General features: G+C 44.3%; 1 protein-coding gene across 12 annotated transcripts in view; it reads left to right on the top strand.

The window, feature by feature from the left end:
• The window catches only part of Add3 (adducin 3 (gamma)), a 106,884-nt gene that overhangs the window by 83,436 nt on the left and 3,458 nt on the right, over window positions 1-19,990 (top strand). For all 12 annotated transcript variants that reach the window (NM_001164099.2, NM_001164101.2, XM_030250961.1 and 9 more), the window contains 11 exons: window positions 2,713-2,851; window positions 7,302-7,453; window positions 8,246-8,326; window positions 9,148-9,297; window positions 9,695-9,838; window positions 9,947-10,045; window positions 10,901-11,083; window positions 12,716-12,973; window positions 14,525-14,644; window positions 15,529-15,615; window positions 18,626-18,749. In NM_001164099.2, coding sequence (NP_001157571.1) covers window positions 2,713-2,851; window positions 7,302-7,453; window positions 8,246-8,326; window positions 9,148-9,297; window positions 9,695-9,838; window positions 9,947-10,045; window positions 10,901-11,083; window positions 12,716-12,973; window positions 14,525-14,644; window positions 15,529-15,615; window positions 18,626-18,749 — 1,537 coding nt within the window. The remainder of the gene's footprint in view (window positions 1-2,712; window positions 2,852-7,301; window positions 7,454-8,245; window positions 8,327-9,147; window positions 9,298-9,694; window positions 9,839-9,946; window positions 10,046-10,900; window positions 11,084-12,715; window positions 12,974-14,524; window positions 14,645-15,528; window positions 15,616-18,625; window positions 18,750-19,990) is intronic.

A 19,990-nucleotide genomic window follows, 5' to 3' on the forward strand; every position in this document is an offset into this window, starting at 1 on the left:
GTTTTGATGTACCTGGCTGCTAGGATCACCATACCCCACTATCCAACCAAGGGCTCCGGTGCCAGGGCTCACTCACTGTTGCTGGCCCCAGCACGCCTGCTGCCTTATACTTGGTTTCAGAAGTACATCCCTGCTCTGATAAAGTTAGGAGAAGATCCTCTGCCCAAGTGGAAATTCTACCTCTAGATTTTTATTCCCTTTACTTATTAGCTATGCAAGCTTGAGCAAGTCACTGCATATTTTAGGAATCTTTCATGTGTTCATGTCAATCAACTACAAAGAATTACTTTATTGGCATTTGATTGTTTTAAGAATGTAATTAATGATTCATCTTAAACAAAGTGCTTTTAATATTTTGTTGATTGGTTTATTGGTTTCCATATTAGAAACCATTACTGGTTATAACTATAATGTTATATATTACATATAATTAATATATCATATATTATATGATAATATAAATGTGCAATATTATTTATTATCTATTAGAGTCTTGCTATGTTACCCTGGATGACTTGCCTGGAATTTAATACATAGCCCAGGCTGTTCTCAAGCTCAACATCTCCCTGCCTCAGCCTTTTAAGTACTGGAATTATAAGTGTATATCACCATGCCTGGCACCCCTGTAATATTTGAAAGTTGAGAACATTTACTGACAATTTTTTACAAATGAACTGGAACAGTTTGTATCCTAGTAATTGCTATACTTGTTTTATGACATAAGTAATTATCTGAATAACCTTCCAATAACATATGAAACAAAAATTGACATGTAAATATATTAAAAATTAAATCCTTAGGTTTAAAAGAATTATCATCTTTTGATGTTTTGTCAACTGTATGAAAAGGCTACGGGTATGGTTATTTACATTAAAAATAGCTTTCTTCCATCCAGAGAGTGCCCCACTCGGGGATCCATCCCATATGTAGTCACCAAACCCAGACACTATTGCTGATGCCAAGAAGTGCTTGCTGACAGGAACCTGATATAGCTGTCTCCTGAGAGGCTCTGCCAGAGCCTGACAAATACAGATGTGAATGCTCATAGCCAGCCATGAGACTGAGCATGGGGTCCCCAAGAGAGGAGTTAGGGAAGGATTGTAGGAGCTGAAGGGGTTTGCAACCCCATGGGATGAACAACAATATCAACCAACCAGACCCCCAGAGCTCCCAGGGACTAAACCACCAACCAAAGAGTACACATGGAGGGACCCATGGCTTCAGCTACATTTATAGCAGAGGATGGTCTTGTCAGGCATCAATGGGAGGAGAGGCCCTTGGTCCGGTGAAGGCTCAATGCCCCAGTGTAGGGGGGAGTGCTAGGGCAGTGAGGCAGGAGTGGGAGGGTAGGTGGGGGAGCACCCTTATAGAAGCAGGTGGAGCAGAGATGGGATAGGGGGGTTGTGGAGGGGAAAATGGGAAAGGGGATAACATTTGGAATGTAAATAAATAAAATATCCAATGAAAAAATTGCTTGCTTTGTAACCTATAGAAGCCATTTAGACATAAAAGGGACATCATCTTTGATGTCAGAGATACTGTTACACCCTCCCATGACATCATAGATAAGCCAGAGCTTTAGGGTGGTGCTTGCTATATTGTGGGTTATATAGAAGTGAGAACATTTTTACCAACAAAAAGAGCTTGTGTCTGTGTCCTTACCCCTGAGATTTATTACCTGTGTGAGTTTGAAGAACCTTGTGAAGATAATATTGGCTCAGCTAGCAGAAATTTCTGATCACCTTAACAAATGCTTAGAACTCTATTAAGCAACAAGTTGTTCTTTAGTCAGTCCGCTGAGCAGGTTTTCCTGAATCATGTGTGTTCCCTGGGAGATTAGATAAACTTTAACCCATTTCTAGCAAATCTGTACAACTTTACAGTGTACGCCCAATACCTTCACCTCATTCCTGTTCTGACTGACCTCCTGGGTTCTGACTGACCTCCTGGGTTCTGACTGACCTCCTGGGTTCTGACTGACCACCTGGGTTCTGACTGACCTCCTGGGTTCTGACTGACCACCTGGGTTCTGACTGACCATCTGGGTTCTGACTGACCTCCTGGGTTCTGACTGACCTCCTGGGTTCTGACTGACCTCCTGGGTTCTGACTGACCTCCTGGGTTCTGACTGACCACCTGGGTTCTGACTGACCTCCTGGGTTCTGACTGACCTCCTGGGTTCTGACTGACCTCCTGGGTTTCTTTTTCACATTAGCTTGACTTCCTTGCCTATGTTTATTTTTGTTGGAAACTATCTTCAAATCTTCTTGGAAGGCACTGAATAACAGACCATGTCCCCCTCTCAGAGCTGATATATAAGTGACATATATCATAGGTAGTGTACTTTTTTTTAACCGAATCAAAGAATTATAGCTGCTTTAAACTGAGCATTTAAAATGGCCGGTTACCATGTGTCCACGTTTGGTCCATAATTACAGGAAGTTCAGTGAGGCTATCTGGAGATTTCCTTTTCAGCCTTTAGTGTGGTAAAAAGATGATGTGCCTGTCTACTGTAGATCTTAATTTCTTTGATGGTTTTTTCTCCCTTAAGAGCTCTTGCTACCCATTATCTTATGTTTCATATTTTATTGTCAGCAGCACAGTAAACCCTCAGAAGAGGCTTAGGAGAAAGAGTGTTTTCACAGGGCAAGGTTGCAGCCTCCTGACCCACGTGAGATGTCTGTGCTCAGGAGCTTGTTTTGTGTATTGCAGGCCTTTCGGGAAGACCTGGAATGCCTCATCCAAGAGCAGATGAAGAAAGGCCACAACCCAAGCGGCTTATTAGCGTTACAGCAGATTGCGGATTACATCGTGACCAGCTCCTTCTCGGGCTTCTCCTCGCCCTCCCTGAGTACGCTTGCTCTCCCCGTTGGGATGCTTGCTTTCCTCTGCTGCAGAGCACTGTGCTCCTTAGCAACGTGTTCCTGTTCAGCTATAGGACGGATAAGTAGGTCTGGTGCTACCGCCTGCAGGACCAGCGCTCAGCAGTGACGGCAAAGGGTCATGAAACCAAGGCCAGCCTGGGAAAAGTAATGAAGGCCACAAGAGGTCTAGAGATGTTGTTCAGTGGCTGGTACTACTCACAAGGCCATAGGCTCAGTCCCCAGTACCTTTTAAAGGCTACTAACATCTGATACTTAGAGTAGCATATGAGCCAGCCACTGAGGAAGCTTTTCAAGCCTTATTAAAATACTGTAAGGCATGGTCACTCTCCCAGATGGATGTATAATTTAATTAACCCTGGAGGACCAGTGTAGTAATCTATGATTTTTTTTTTTTTTTTGACTCACAGTTTCCAAGTGGATTCAGTCCACCACGGCAGCAAAGGCAACCCAGCTCTGCCTGTGAGATGAGAGCCGCAGACGGCAGCTCCTCACACACACACACACACACACACACACACACACAGCACAGCACAGGGAGCAGACAGAGAGTGGGCCTGCCCCTGGTGGCCTACTTCTCAGCAGCTGCAACACTTCCAAAGGTTGTATAGCCTTCACGATAGGGCGCAAACTGGAGACCACGCATTCAACATATAATCCGTTAGTGAACATTTCAGAATCAAGCCATAACAAGAACTGTAGAAGAAAATGTTCAAAAGCCATTCACAAGAAATTGTCCGTTCCCCTTTTCCTATGGCCTCATGTTGATTGTTGTGTGAAGAAAACTGACGAAGGAAGGAAGAGGGCCAGGTAGTCAGATCTGGAAGGGTGTGCTTCTGAGAGCATCGTATAAAGGACCAGGCGTTTTACTCATTGTGTAGCTCATTGCTAAGAGCAGCAATTTGTGTCTCTGAACTCCCTGGAAGTGCTAAGACCATGGGCTGGACGTTCTAGTGTTTCAGCTGTAACCATATTCAGAGCCTTTGCAGTGGCGGGCAGGTGCAGAGGCCACATAGGGCCAGCAGACAGCCTCACGGAAGACTCAAGAGATAAGGGGCTTTTCTTTGTTTTATGTATCCCCGCTGTCTCTTTCTTTTGTTGATAGAGATTTCTAAGTCATATTTTATTGAATGTAAGTCTTTTCTAAACACTTGAGACCCAACAGTAGGAGGGTGCCAGGTGGGGCGTTTGTAGAACTCCAAGGGCACCATTGCCTTGGGCCTGAGGGTCCTGGGGTAGCAATCTAGGGAAAGGACGTAGATCCGACTGAAAAGACTCTTCACTGTTAGACCCAAGCAGCTGCCAGCAGAGAAAGTGAAAGCCCGAGTGAAGAGGATTAGTGGCTGCTGTTCTGCATGAGTGCCAGGCAAGGAAAGGAAACTGAGTCAGATCATTGAAAGAGAGAGGCCCGTGCCTGCATCAGCTGTGTAGTTGTGGGTCTATGAGGGAGGAGAACCCTAGAGAGCTTAGAGGCAGACCAGACCTGCTGGGTACAGGCGCGTGAGTCACCTAGCTTGCAGAGACACAGTCTGCCAGCAGAAACAACAATTCAAAGCTAGAGCTATTTTAAGCACTCTGTTACAGTGGGCATTTGTACTAAGCACTGTTGTACTAAGCACTGTTGTACTAAGCACTGTTGTAGAGACAAGGACTACACAGGCAAGATTCTCTTTCCCTTGGAGTTAGGAAATTACACTAAATAAAGCAGGTGATCAGACAATAGGGCATTGCCATGCCAAGAATTACAGTATGGTGATGTGCTTGGAGAGTCTGGGTAGTACATACATGAGGTCATCCTGGTAAGGAACCAAATCGGAAAGAAGTGGGGATTTGATTGGGCTCTTCAGGGAGCAGAAAGATAGCGGCCTGAGTGCCCTCTGAGGGGACAAATAGAGCAGAATTAGACAAGAGCAGAGGCAGGGCACATGATATTTAAATGTGTTGTGATGTCATCATGGCCTGCTTTGGAAGTTGGCATCTTGTTGCTACCATAGTGGGAAAACATTTTTAAATTGGAGTGATTTTTAAAGGCGCACTAGATTTTCTGTGCAAGAATGAACTTGAAGATTTCATAGAATTAACAAGAAAACTAGGAAGAACCAGGGTTTAGGATCTAGTTTGGTTTGGGAAATGAAAGAAACTTGTGGCATGTTTGCTTTGAGTTGCTGAGATGCCACAGCCATTGAAAATGCAGTTGAGTGCTTAGGAGAGTGTCTTGCAGGCAGATCCAGAGAAGTGCCACCCAGGCCACTGTACCACATGGGGAAGGGACTAATGCAGACTCGCCCCTCTGAGCATCCTAGTTCCACATCAGGAACATGTTTGTGGTTATAGGTGACAAAACATGGTAGCAGGAAAGCCATATCCCATATCCCAGGAGTGACTAGAAGTCAGGAAGTGCAAATGGACCCATTTGGAAGATTTTTGTGGCAGTGTGAAAACAGAGAAGTTATGTAAGAAGTAGAAGTTATGTAAGAATAAAATAATGGTGACTATAAAAATTTATTAAAAATTAAAGTATTTTAGCTGGGCACAATGGCTCATGCCTTTAATCTCAGTACTTGGGAGGCAGAGGCAGGCAAATCTTTGAGTTCAAGGCCACCCTGGTCTACAGAGTGAGTTCCAGGATGGTTAGGGCTACACAGAGAAACCCTTTCTCTGAAAAATTGTTTTTAAGTATTTTGTTTGGCCTATACATGATTGAAACTGTTTCTTTGGAGTAGTTTGCAATATTGCAAATTTTGATGATCTCTTACTTTGAACCTACCATTTATTTTATTTTTGAGACAGGATCTCATGTTGATCTCATGTTCAAGCTGGCCTTGAACTCATTATATAGTCAAAGATGACCTTGAACTTGTGATCTTGCTTTCTCCACCTCCCAAGTGCACAGGCTATAGGAATGTACTACCACACACCACCAATTGGGTTTCTCTTTAAAAGTTCTTACAATTTAAGCAGTGCCACAGGCAGGAGCAAGAAGTGGAAGAGACTTGCTGCAGTATCTACAAGTGAGTTAAGACATAGACCCAAGTTTGGAAAGTAAGGAACCATGTGGAAGCAGTGAACCGTGGTTAAGTTACCACTGGTGACCAGGAAATTTTCAGAAGTAAAGACTGGAGCACACTTTTAATCTCAGCAATCAGGAGGCAGAGTTAGGCAGATCTGTAGGAGTTCTAGGCTTGCCTGGTCTAGATAGCAAGTTCAGGCCAGCCAGGGCTACATAATAAGACATAGATAGATAGATAGATAGATAGATAGATAGATAGATAGATAGATAGATAGATAGATAGATAGATAGATAGATAGATAGATTTTTAAAAATAAAATTTAAAAATAATACTGAGTAAAGATTGCTAATTGAGCTCATAGACGTTGTAATGTCAACATTACAGGAATAAAGAGAAGAAAGCAAGAAAAGTGAGAGTAGAATCACTGTGGACTTGAGTTGTGTATGTTACTTTGTCACGGGCTGGAGAGATGGCTCAGTGGTTAAGAGCACTGACTGCTCTTCCGAAGGTCCTGAGTTCAAATCCCAGCAACCACATGGTGGCTCACAACATCTGGAATGAGATCTGACCCCTTCTTTGGGTGCTATCTGAAGATAGCTACAGTGTACTTAGATATAATAATAAATACATCTTTGTAAATAAATAGCTAGCAGGATGGAGGAGGAGGACCTGGTCAGAGAAGATGTTCTCACAGAATAGCACCAGACAGTGTGTGAGTGTGTGAGTGTGTTCATGAAGAGAAGTAAAGGAGGGAGGGGTAAAACAGAAGCCTAAACTCAGGGAAGGCAAAGGAGAAAGGGAGGACCTGGGAAGTAGATGATAAGGGAGGGAGCACTCTGAGGTCAGCAGGGAGGGAGCACTCCGAGGTCAGCAGGGAGGGAGCACTCCGAGGTCAGCAGTGCGGGTGAGCAGAAGCTGCATGCTTACTCAGTAACAGTTGCACTTGGTAGCTGGAAGGCAGAAGCCAGACAATTATTTGCTTGCGTTTTTTTTTTTTTTCCATTTCAGATGCTTCTACATTTGACTATGTCAAAATTGATATTAAGATGTTATCTTTCAATTTTTTTTATTATTACTATAAGAAACAGCTGTGTTTCTTAGTGGCATTTTACCTTTGGGGTCGTCTAACCGTCTTTTTCAAGTGATGTAACTTGCAGTCACTCTCTCAAAGGTCCAAGGGGAAACACCTCTCACTAAGCCATTAGTGACGACAGCAGCCCTTATTATTACCCTCCCTGCATTTCTCTGAAGGGAGAGTGAACTAACAAACCATAGTGTGTGCTGATAAATTTCAGATGGTTGTTCACAAATCTGGAATTCACCAGGACATGGGCTACTTGCCAGCATCTAATTGCTAGGTTAAAGGATTACTTGAGTCAAATCTCTTGCATTTTATTTTTCCATCTAGGTCTTGGCATGGTCACACCTATTAATGACCTTCCTGGTGCAGATACATCCTCGTATGTGAAGGGAGAAAAGCTTACTCGCTGCAAACTTGCCAGCCTCTACAGGCTTGCAGACTTGTTTGGGTGGGCGCACCTGGCAAATACGTACATCTCGGTGAGCGCTTCACTTTTGGTTCCTTTTTCTGAACTTCTAACTAGATGCCAACAGTGATGTCTCATCATTACTGGAAAGTCCAGTTTTCAGAGGTAATGATAAATGAGCGTCACCCCAAGGAGAAGACTTAACTCCCCAGCTTCCCTTTCCCTCTCTCTTGTCTGTGGTGCTCCTTCAAAGACCAGTGTAGAACTTCCCAGAAGGAGCTCAGGAGTGCTCACCCCTTCCCATGATGCATAGCTGAGCAGCCTCAGTGGCACTGGAAAGCAGAGGGCACAGGCTTCCTCCCTGTGCTTGTAATCGTTAAGAGCACTTTCCCTCATTTGTATGCAGACAAGCATTGAAAGGTAGGAAGTGCAGATGAGAGAGCATCGGGTTCTTGTCTGTCAAGTAGAAGAGAGGCTACTGAAGGTGACGGGGCCTGAGGGAGAGAGAGGCTGGGGAAGGAAGAGTGAGAGAAAGAACAGAACCAACTTTGTGTTAAAAAAAAATGCCACAATGCTGAGTAAACTAATAAAGCCATAAATAATAAAACAGCTGTGTTCCCTGTCATGTGTTTTCACGTGGCCACACTTGGCAGGATGGCGCTGTTTGGAATAAAAGCCACTGAGACACTGGATGGGAATGGTGTGCGCAGTGTCACCGCTCCTCAGCTCCCCACTTCATCCATACCTTGATTTCCTCACAGAGGGTTTTCCCTCCAGAGCCCTGTTCATTGGAAGCATAATCCTAGCCATAGTTGGTTATAAACGCAAGTGCCTTGTTCTAAGCCTTGGTTTTTCTCTCTTCCAGGTACGAATAAGTAAGGAGCAAGACCACATTATAATAATTCCCAGAGGCCTCTCTTTTTCTGAAGCGACAGCCTCCACTTTGGTATGGTTCTCATCCCCATGTTACTTTTTATGCACACTCTTGTATTTAAGGAAAATTTTAGAGCTCAAAAAAAAAAAAAAATAGGGTGACTGACAACGACATTGATAAATTGACTTGGAATTACCTGATACTGTTTTTTTTTTTTTTTGAGACGAGGCCTTACTGGGTAGACCTACTACCTCAAACTCAGAATCCTACCTGCGTCTGCCTGCCAAGTGTGGGATTAAAGGTGTGTGCCACCATACCTGGCTCTGCTTTTAAAGAAAAACTTTTGACTATTGTCCAACTTACAAAAATTTTTTCCAAACAAGGTCAAAATAGAGTCCGCAGTTGAATGTAAACAGTCTAGTTGGTGTGAGGCTGGCCCTGCCTTGTGTCTTCTTTTCTCCATGGTTACATGTCCAGTGGCTGCCATGGCATGGAGCACACCTGGAATCCCAGGAGTCCTGGTGCCGCAGTGTCAGCAAGTGGTGCACCTCCAACAGTCGCAGCAGATGCTAGCCTGGTCCAAGCCTCTGGTGAAGAGCTTGAGTCAGTCTCAGTGCCCTGGGACCTGGGTTGCTTACTAAGTGCCAACTCTTTTTTTTTTTTTTAACATAGTACTTGTTTTAGAAATACAATCTGGGAACAAAACTGCACCTTTTCTTTTACAAAGTGTTTCTGGCTGCCATTGTTCTGTGATGAGTTCAGTTGTTGCAACCGAGGACCATAACATCCAAAACACTCTCTGGGCAGATTTGCCAGTCCCGGGTTAGCTTGTAGGGTGTAGATGAAATTTGATACGTATGTACCAATGAAATGTATCTTTGTGATTTTTCCAGGTGAAAGTCAACATAATCGGAGAAGTGGTGGACCAGGGGAGCACTGATCTGAAAATCGACCACACGGGCTTCAGCCCGCATGCTGCCATCTATTCAACACGCCCCGATGTGAAGTGTGTGATCCACATCCACACCCTTGCCACAGCAGCGGTAAGTCGGCCATGTGCCAAACACAAAGTCCTGTTCATCTTCCCAACACCCACCGTGCTTCATGGTGTGCAGCCCACCACACCCTGCTAACGCCTCTGCATAAACAGAAAGCAAAAGGTTCTTACAATCACAGGCTGCCACTCTAGGGAACACCTGCAGAATTAAGCGTGTGTTAGAAAACTAAGCACTTTAATAACTGGATCATTGAGGTTTGAGTATTTGAATTGTGTTGTGTCCCTTTAACTTACCCCCCACCGCACTTCTTTCCAGAAAAAGGAAGTGGAGCGGGAGGTGGGCCACAGTGGCGAGCACTCTGCATCACCTGGGCTGCCTGAAGAGTCAGGTGCCAATGGTGGTGTGCAGAAACTAAGTGTGGGATCTTGGGCCCAATCAATAGGTGTCCTCCATGAAGTGTGGGATCCTTCCAATTTCCCAAGAGTCTCTCATCCTGGGAGATGTCGCCTACTATGACTACCAGGGGTCGCTTGATGAGGAGGAAGAAAGAATTGAACTTCAGAAAGTGCTGGGTCCAAGCTGTAAGGTACGCACTGCTCTGTATCAGAGGGCTTTCTCTGTTGCTGCTGCTGCCTTTGGCAAAGCATTGTGAGCCGTGTGGTTGTTTAAAGCCTTGCCTGGGCCTCTGTTCTAGGTGCTCGTCCTCAGGAACCATGGCATGGTGGCTCTTGGCGAGACCCTCGAGGAGGCTTTCCATTACATCTTTAATGTACAGATGGCCTGTGAGATCCAGGTAGGACCCAGCCATACCCTCTTTTCTATTGCTCTACATTTGCCACTAGTTGGGTTTTGCTTATTTTCAAAGTCCTGTTGACCAATGGCTTGTTGTTTTATCTGTTAATAGACGAAGCTTGTGAGCTCAGTTATCCCTGAAGTAAAAAAAGGAAAAGAAATTAAAGTCCACAGGCCCACAGTCTAAGAGCTGAGGAACAGGGTTTTACCCACAGTCTTATTTCGTTTCCTCTCTAGCTATGGCACTGACTGAGAGAAACAGGGGCCCTACAGATCAAGAGCTGGGTATATTGTAGAAAGAGCTAAAACCAAAGCTGGAAGTTTTATGAGCTCATGCAGTTAGCATTCGCACTCTGTGTTATCACACATTGGACACGTTTTCCTCAGATGCTGAGTATCTGCTAAGGCTCTAATATCCATCTTAAGGTCAAGCAGACTCGCATGTAGTAAATAACAATAATTTTATTTCAAGCCTGAAACAAAGGAAGAGAAACCTGTTTCTAACTTGAGATGGTCTCTCTGTGTAGCCAGTGCTGGCCTCAGACCTGACATCCTCCTGCCGTGGCGTAGTGAGAGCCTCAGGAGTGTGCTTCTAGGCTATCGGTGTGCTGACTTGTCTTGACCAGCTTCTCTTTTGCAGTTAGGGTCCTTTTCTAGAGGGGCTGTAAGGAGCTCAACAAAGACAAAGAGCATGTCCTCCTTAAACGTCCTTAGATGTGAGCGTATCTCCATAGTCCTTCTAAAACGTTAACAAGATAGTCATCTGTCAGCAGCCTGGCCAAACTGTGACTTTCGGAAAGTAAGGTCTCTGTCACTGTCCTTACACCTGCGTATTTGTCCTTCCCACTGGTTCCAGGTGCAGGCAGTAGCAGGGGCAGGCGGAGTAGACAATCTGCTCGTACTGGATCTTCAGAAATATAAAGCTTTCACCCACGGTGTCGCCATGTCTGGAGGAGGCGGTGTAAACATGGCTTCCCATCAGAAGTGGAAGGTTGGCGAGATTGAGTTTGAAGGGCTGATGAGGACCCTGGACAACTTGGTAGGTGAAATTTGGACCTAGACCTTGAGTTTCCTATCTATGGACTCATGAACAGGAAATCTCTTCTCCCTTTGCTTTTAAGGCTTACTTTTAACTCCCAGGACCCGTGTTGGAGCCTCAAAGGCCCTGTGGTGATGATATCAGTTTTAGAAATGAGATACTCAGTTGTTTCCCTTCTCCCATGAACACTCTGGGATTAATTATTGTCACTACATTATGTAGAATATTCCTTTATGCAAAGGCTTTATGTGTGTGGGTGTTTTGCCGGCCTGCATGACTGTGTGTGGTGTGTGTGTGCTTGGTACCTGTGGAAGCCAGAAGAGACCATTGGATTCCTTGGTACTACAGCTACAGTTGCAAGCTGCCATGTGGGTGCTGGAATTGAACTCATGTCCTCTGGAAGAGCAGCCAGTGCTCTTAAATACTGAGCCATCTCTCCAGCCCCTACAGTGTGTTCTTGAATTGAATCCTCCTACATACTTGAAGGTTGTATTCTTGGACCAATTTCTTCCCATCTCTGTCCTCTGATAACCACCACTTTAATCATATCTGTGAATTCAACTGTTTTAGATTACACATGTGTGTATGTCCATATGGTATTTGGTGCCTGACTTACTTCAGTTACATAATGTCCTCCAAGTTCATCTGGATGCCCTGTGCCAGAATTTCCTTCTTTTGAAAGCTGTGTAGTAGACATTGTGGACATGCCATGTTTTCCTTACGTTTTCTTCTATAGTTTTGCAGGTTTTATTGAGACATAATGCACAAAGCTCAAAAGTTTTTAAATCTGCACAACAGAAAAAATATATCTTTTTCCAAAGCTAACCACATTGTCTTTATCCATCCCTTTATTGATAGACACATAGGCTGATTCCCTATCTTATTGTGACTAATTCTGCAATAAAGACGGAGGTGTGAGTACCTCTCAGCCTACTGATTTTCCTTCCTTCTATCAATATCCAGGAAGTCGTGAGGTTACTAGATTATGGAGTAGCTATATTTACTTACTTTAATAGGATGAGGATCCTCCGCACTGCTTTTGATGTTGGGTGTATTAATTTCTAATCCCACCAGAACAGTGCACAGGGACGTTTGTCTCTTCCCTCTTTCCCTTAGACTCATCTCTGGTCTGCCTGACACTAGACACCCTGACAGATGTGGTTTCATTTGCATTTTTCATGGACCTGTGCATTTGAGTGTGGTCCTTTGCAGAACACTCAGGTCCTTTCCTTGTGTTTCCTTAATAGGTAGTTTTTGCTTGTAGCTTTTATTTAGCTTCTTAGATATAGGATATTGACCACTTAGCCACATGGCATGGAAGATGTCATCTGAGATTGATTACCATCCTCAGTGGAGGGTTAGGAGACAGGTTCTCTTTAGACCTAGGAAGAAAGACTCCAGCTCTGTTTTCTCAACACCAGTCTCCTATGTAGAAGTCAAGACAGTTGGATAGAAGTTGGAATGCCAGCTGCAGCCACTTTCAATCATATCTTGAAATTGGCTTAATTTCAACTCCAGTGTTACATGTCTTTCATCTGGGGACTCTTTTTGAATCATTTGCTTAATGCTATAGCACCGAGTGCTTTGTTGGTACAGGCTCGCTTGCTTCAATGTGGCCGTTGCCTCCCACAGGGCTACAGAACAGGCTATGCGTACAGGCATCCTCTGGTCCGAGAGAAGCCTAGGCACAAGAGTGACGTGGAGATCCCTGCAACCGTGACTGCCTTCTCCTTTGAAGATGACAGTGCTCCACTCTCTCCCCTCAAGTTCATGGCACAGAGACAGCAGCGTGAAAAAACAAGATGGCTGAATTCACCAAATACTTACATGAAGGTGAATGTGCCGGAGGAGTCTCGGAACGGGGAAACTAGTCCCAGGACCAAAATCACGGTACGCCTCCATTCTGCAGAGCATTGCCTTCTCAAAGTGACTTACGTAATTACTCTCGAGTTGAATGTCCCACGCCTGAGCTATTAGAAAAGTAGGAGACACTGCAAACACAGTGCCGCTGTCATTTATCAAGTATTCACTTTAAGGCTCTGTTCTAGACCCCGTTCATGGATAATCTCACTTTTTTTTTTTAAGATTTTATTATTATATCTAAGTACACTGTAGCTGTCTTCAGACACACAAGAAGAGGGCATCAGATCTCACTACAGATGGTTGTGAGCCACCATGTGGTTGCTGGGATTTGAACTCAGGACCTTCAGAAGAGCAGTCGGTGCTCTTAACCCCTGAGCCATCTCTCCAGCTCCTCACTTTCTTCCAATACAAAGTGGATACTTTTTTCCCTCCCTTTTTAGCTAGAGAATCCAAAGAGGCTGACTGGGTTTTAGGGTAAAAGCATAGTTTGAGTGGCAACACTCTGTTGAACCTTCTTGGTAAGCATGCATTGCACTGCTGTGTGGCTGGTGCAGCCCAGTGCACTCAAACGTGAACCCTTCCAACACCAAACTGTGCCTTAGTTGCGTAAGTTAGCATAGTTATATAGTTACTTTTAGGGATCACCCTGTAGCTAGAGATGGGTTACTTTATCTGTTTTAAATGTTTTAGTTCAGATTTGGTTTGGTTTTGAAGTACATACCACCAAAGTTACTTAGGGTTGGGAGAAGTGAGAAGGTCTCACTGTGCAGCCCTGGCTGTCCTGGAACTTGCAGAAACCTACCCATCTTTGCCTTCTGGGTGCTTGTATAAAAGGCTGGTTCTCTAATTCCCAGCACCACCAAGCATTCCTTAGCTGCTTAAAATGAGTTCACACTATCATATAAATAAATCAATTCAATATGGAAATGTTTAGACATTTATTTTACCTGTCTATAAGGTTTCTTCAGGAAAAAATAAGTAATTAAATTGATAAGCTTCCTAGAATTTATTCAATAATCAGAGCTTGCCGGTCAGCAACCATGGTCTTGCATGAGCCTCCTCTAAGGGTGAGAGTGTAGGGTGAGAGGTCCTTCAAACCCTGTAGTTCCATTAGGACCGCATGCTTCGAGCCTTGTCCTAATGTCAACCAAAACCAAAAGGTGTGCACCTTGAAGACGTTTCTCGAGTGAGTGAGTGTTTCCATGACTTGCTGGCTGTTGTTACCCTGTGAGATTCACTGCAGGAGACAGAGTCCAGATGCCAGCCAATCACAGCCATGTGTGTGTCTGTCTATAGCAGTTTCCACATCCTGCTTGCATCTGTCAGGAGGAGAGAGCTTTAATTAGAAGTGTAATTAATTACTCATGTGCACCATGATGGCCTTTGCTTCATCTAAGTGAATGTTTTTGTGAAGCTGCTCTAACTGGCATGAGATAGGAGTTAGCCACCAAGAAACTGCTTAGTAAACTACAGTTGGCAGTAATAGGCCCCCATGAGATTCAGCCTGGCTACTCAATGTCGAATACTTCTTTAATGCAAAGCTTCACTCTAGAAATGATTTTATTCTTTATTCTTTAGTGGATGAAAGCAGAAGACTCCTCTAAAGTCAGTAGTGGGACACCGATCAAAATTGAAGACCCCAATCAGTTTGTTCCTTTAAACACAAACCCGACGGAGGTGCTAGAAAAGAGAAATAAGGTAAGCCACAGCTCTGTGCTCATAGGAGAGACTTCTTGAAGGGGACTTTTGGGCTACTTTATTGGGTTCTGTTAGCTACCACCCTTCCAACCCTTATTCACCCCAATCCCTTCCAAACCCCCAATACTAGGGGGTAGAGAAGGATAGAGGGGAGAGGGGGTAGACCTCTTTAGACTTCTTCCTGCGGCTTAGGAGCATTGAGGTCCTTGGGGCAAGTCCAGTCTCCATCATCAGGATATCTCCAACCAGCAAGCCACCAATAGCAAACTCAGCAGCAGAGACAGCAGCAGGGGAGGGTGGGCGGTGCTACAGCAGCCACCCCAGGCCATCTCAGGCTCTCGCATTTATACCCTCTCAAGAGTCCCCAGAACTCTAAACTATCTGCAGCTGGCAAAAATCACAGCCCTCCTAGAGCACAAGACAGTCACAGTCAGTGGCTCCATGTCCCACCCCTGGTATGAGAACAGAATCACATTACATAGCGTAGCTGGGTGCTTGAAGAAATTCTCAGTACAGTTTTTACCCTGTTCCATGGTTAAATCACCAGGGGTGGCTTCTAGGCACAAGTTAGAAGTTTGACTACCTAAGTGCGTCAATGATAGCTTAAGCTCAGCTCTGCGCTGTCATTAGTGAGCAGGCTCTGTGAGGGGAAAATCCTCAATGCCTGTGTGCTTTAAAGTCCAATTCTCTCACAGGGAGGACAGGAGGACACTGAGCGCCACGGGGTGGGGATTAGTGCCAGCTAGCGTTCAGATGGTGGAAAGGGCTTCGTGGAGATGAAAATTAAAGAGACTCTTTCTCGAGCATGTAAGACAACAGCTTTTAGGAAAAGAGCGCAGCGGCCATCTTCATGGTCACCCCAAGAACTTGTTCTTTGCATCCAGATCCGGGAACAGAATCGCTATGATCTGAAGACAGCAGGGCCGCAGTCTCAGCTGCTGGCGGGGATCGTTGTGGACAAGCCGCCTTCGGTAAGTCTGAAGCGCTGCGTCTCGGGCTCCACCCTCCACAGAAAGACTTCACGTTTTCGTTTTCTTCTTTTTTTTCTTACTGAAGTTGCTGTAAGTAACTGTTTTTTAAAAAAATGAAAAGAACCCATAAAACTTAGATGCCACATTTCATCCCAGTGTTTAGAGGCAAAGGTGAACTTACAGGTTCGAGGACAGCCCAGACAGCAGAACATGACACCCACCTAAAGAAATGTGCCTGCCTTCTCTTGGTTTATTAGTTTTAAGCCTTGATTCACTTGTCAGCTGTCAGGTATTATTTGTTTCTCACTTACAGAGGAAAGGCACTGCCATTTCTGTTGTAAGAAGCTATAAATTGTAATTCCCGATTGCAGAGATTGTTAAATATGGAGTAAAGTTTATCTTAAAAATCAGAAGAGCAGTGACTCTTTTCTGGGTGGACACTGAGTCCAGCCTGTCCACAGAGTGCTTGCAGCCCTCCCTGCTGCCTCCCAGGAGGTGGCTCAGAGTTGGCTTTTGTTTGCTTGTTACTAAATCAGCTTTCAGGGTTTATGTTATTAGGTGTTTACTATTAAGCCAGGTGAGTCTCCCATGATTACATCTCTTTCCTTTTTTACACAAACTCCCAGGCTTGAGTTGGCAATTGCTTTTCTTTTGCCTTAGCATAGTGTTAGGGGGTGCGTTACCATAGTTCTCCCCAGACCTTTTGTTTGATCCTCAGACCCACACACAAAAGAGACTGCAAATGAATAACCTTAGTGATTTACCTGAGAATAATAAGCCAACTCCAGCTGAGTTGAGAAGAGAAGAGAGTAAAGGTCAGAGTGGAGACTATATATATGCACAGACAGCTAGATCCATAGAGACTGACAACACGTAGGCCACTCTAAACAGACAAGAAAGGAGACCTGAGTAATACAGTTAGAGCTGAGAGGTATGGCACTGGAACTCAGAAAATCACTGGGGAGTACTCTGAAAATTTATATTCTAATAAGTTAGAAAATCTAGCTGGGCACTGGTGGCACACGCCTTTAGTCCCAGCACTCAGGAGGCAGAGGCAGGCGGATTTCTGAGTTCAAGGCCAGCCTGGTCTACAGAGTGAGTTCCAGGACAGCCAGGGCTACACAGAGAACCCCTGTCTTGAAAAAGAAAAAAAAAAAAGGAAGGAAGGAAGGAAGGAAGAAAGGAAGGAAGAAAAAGAAAGAAAGAAAGAGAGAAAGAAAATCTAGAATAAATTAATAAATTTTTACATATGCATGGCTTATCAAAATTGGGCTAAGAAGTAACTCAACAGCTCACTAACAAGAGTCAAGGCCAAAGAGGAAGCAGTCTCCCAACAAAGCAACAGCCAGGTCAGCACTGAAAATCCTGTCTCTAAAACCAACAAACAAACAAAAATTCTGAAAAACTTAGGAATAGGCATTCCTTACCGCAATATAATAAAGACAGTGCATAGGAGACCTATAACTAACACTGTACTGAGTGGGCAAAAACTGAAGACAGGGATAAGACATTCGTGAGCAGTGAGCAAAAGAAGAAGTAAAGGATATAGGAGAAGAAGAAATTACAGTATCCAGCTTCAGAAGGTAGCTGCTATATTACTGAAAGCAAACTACAGATTCAGTGTAGACACACACACACACACACAACCGGGGGGGGGGGGGGGAGCAGGGGAGGAAAAAAGGAAGGGAGGGAGGGTTAGAAGTATTACAATACCTTACTCCAAATTACACTGCAGAGCCATCATAACAAAAGCTGGCCAAAGCCCTCCCTGTAAATCAGTCAGTGCAATAGAGAGCCCAGAATAAGCCACACACCAATATCCATGGGACTTATGACAAAGTACCAAAGATACCTATCAAGAAAAGGCTGGGAACTGCTTAGCCACTTGTAGAGGGATAAAACTAGGGCCCTACTTTGCACCCTGCACAGAAATCAATGCAAAATGTATCAAAGACCTTAATTAGGACTTGGAGTTCTGCCTGACACTGCTGTGAAAAACATACTGGGAAGTGGGCTGGAGAGAAGGACCAGCTATTAGGAGCACTGACTGCCTTTCTAATGGTCCTGAGTTCAAATCCCAGCAACCACATGATGGCTCACAACCATCTGTAATGGGATCTGACACCCTCTTCTGATGTGTCTGAAGACAGTGACAGTGTCACATACATAAAGTAAATCTTTAAAAAAAAATTAAACAAAATGAAAAAAAAAAAAAACCAAATTCACTTGGAAGTACAGAGGACCCCAAGTAATCCTGGACAACCTGACCAGACCTCCTTGCTTCACTGCAGGCCACCGCAGGCCCTGGAGGAAGTCCTTCAAAATAAGGAATGTTGAAACCCATAGTACTTTTTAAAAATTATAGCTGATTACAGTGACTTTTTTGGCAAAACTTATTTCAGGTGAGGAAATTTCATACCATGAGTACAATACCATGGCTCCCTGGAACTTTTCCACACATGCAGTCATATTTACACACACACACCCAGTCCCCGCCCCAGCCCCTTCCTGTTTCCGTGATGCTCTCACTCTCTAGACGTCCCAGAGAACAGAAAGCTGCTGACAGGTATCCTTGCTGGGCTGCCATTTTCACTGACCAGGGAGCTCCAGCTGGACCGTCTTCCCGCCATAGGCTGATTTTGCTCTTCTTTGTGGCTGAGTAATGCTCACTTGTGTATTTGTACATTTTTTTCGCCACTCATCTTTCTCCATGGAACTCCGTTATATATTGATTTGGACTGCTTCAGATAGCTATAGCCAGGAGCTGTATACTTGGGTCATATGGTAGCTCTGTTTATAATCTGTAAGTTAAAAAGCATGTTGCGTTCTCATTTCTTACAGTTGCTATGAAGTTGGGTAATCACAAACGTTTATTTTGTGTGTATGCTTGTGCCTACGTGTGCGTGTGTGCACGCGTGTGCATGTGCGTGTGTGTATGTAGGCAGCAAGTAAGTAAAGATCTGTAGAGTCCTTGGTAATGAGTCTAACGTGTTGGGTTTTCCTCTGTAAGACCATGCAGTTTGACGATGACGATCAGGGCCCACCAGCTCCTCCTAACCCATTCAGCCACCTCCTGGAAGGAGAACTGGAAGAGTATACGAAGACAATCGAGAGAAAGCAGCAAGGCCTGGACGGTTAGTTCATGCTGAGGCTGGGTCTGGGCTCAGCGTACTGACTGCAGAGAGCACCCGAGCTGCAGGACAGAAGGCAGGGCTTCTGGGCTCTCTTAGCTCCTCTGCTCTAGACCTTTCCATAGAGAACCACTCTGCAGTCCAGACAGAGGAACCTGTTCGTCTCGGAATGTCATCAGCGCATGGGCTGTGCTATCATACAGTGTATACACCAAGGCCGTAGGAATAGAGAATTTCCAGACACAAGAAATACAGGTCTTGCTTTGAACATGCATAGTATGTGGATTTTTAGTCATGGATTCTCCAATACATGGTTTTAATTAATGCTTTATGAAATCTTTGTTCTGGTGTCTCAAGTTGCCAGTATAGTCATTTCAAAACAACATTTTAAATCAACATTTAATGTAAACTGCTGGGAATTTGAAGTGACTTTCCTGACACATGGGTGCTCTAATGCAGTGGAGGTTTTCTGACTTTGCAAGTCTCTGTAAGTTTATAAGTAGGGGAATCAAGAGCTGATGATGGAGAACCAACTGTGGAGGCATATGCCTGTGATCCCGGCACCCCAGGCTGAGCCAGGAGGATTTTTTGAAGAGTAGCCTAGGCTAAGTGGGAGATCTTGTCAATAATAATAATAATAAATAACAATAATCATAATCATAATCATAGATTGTTAGGAAGAGGCATTAGGACTTGAGTCCTAGCTCTAGTTTGCTCCAGAATTAAGGATTGGCCTTAGCGGGGCACTGGGGCTGAGGTGTTAAGCCACCTGAAACACAGTGAACTGTGTGTAAAACTGTCTGGGCAAGAAGGATTCAAGGGAGACGATTAGAAGTCCCTGATCCAGTAGGAGCCTCTGCGTTGGCGCATCCGCATTTAGCTACAGCTAGCATTTCTACCCAAGGGAAACGGTCAGTAATGAAAGAATTACTGTGTCTGTGTTAGATACCACGGAATTACCTGAGAGCTAAAGGCTAATGACAGCTGGGCCATCCAAGATACCACTTTTATTAGTGTCTTTTTATTTTTGTGTCTTTAGCACAAAATCAAGTTACCCTACTCATTAATGCACTTACAGAAAATAGTTCTAAGTGGCATATTTACCTTGTTTGTTCTAACATAAGATGGAAGAAAACATCTTTCATACTTTATAAAATGTCCTTATTCAATCTCTTACTTTTGAAAGCCTGACAATGCCAGGTAACAAATACCATACTCTGGATGTCACCTTTCGCATACACTTT

This window comes from Mus musculus, chromosome 19 (assembly GCF_000001635.26).
Source record: "Mus musculus strain C57BL/6J chromosome 19, GRCm38.p6 C57BL/6J".
Taxonomy (NCBI): domain Eukaryota; kingdom Metazoa; phylum Chordata; class Mammalia; order Rodentia; family Muridae; genus Mus; species Mus musculus.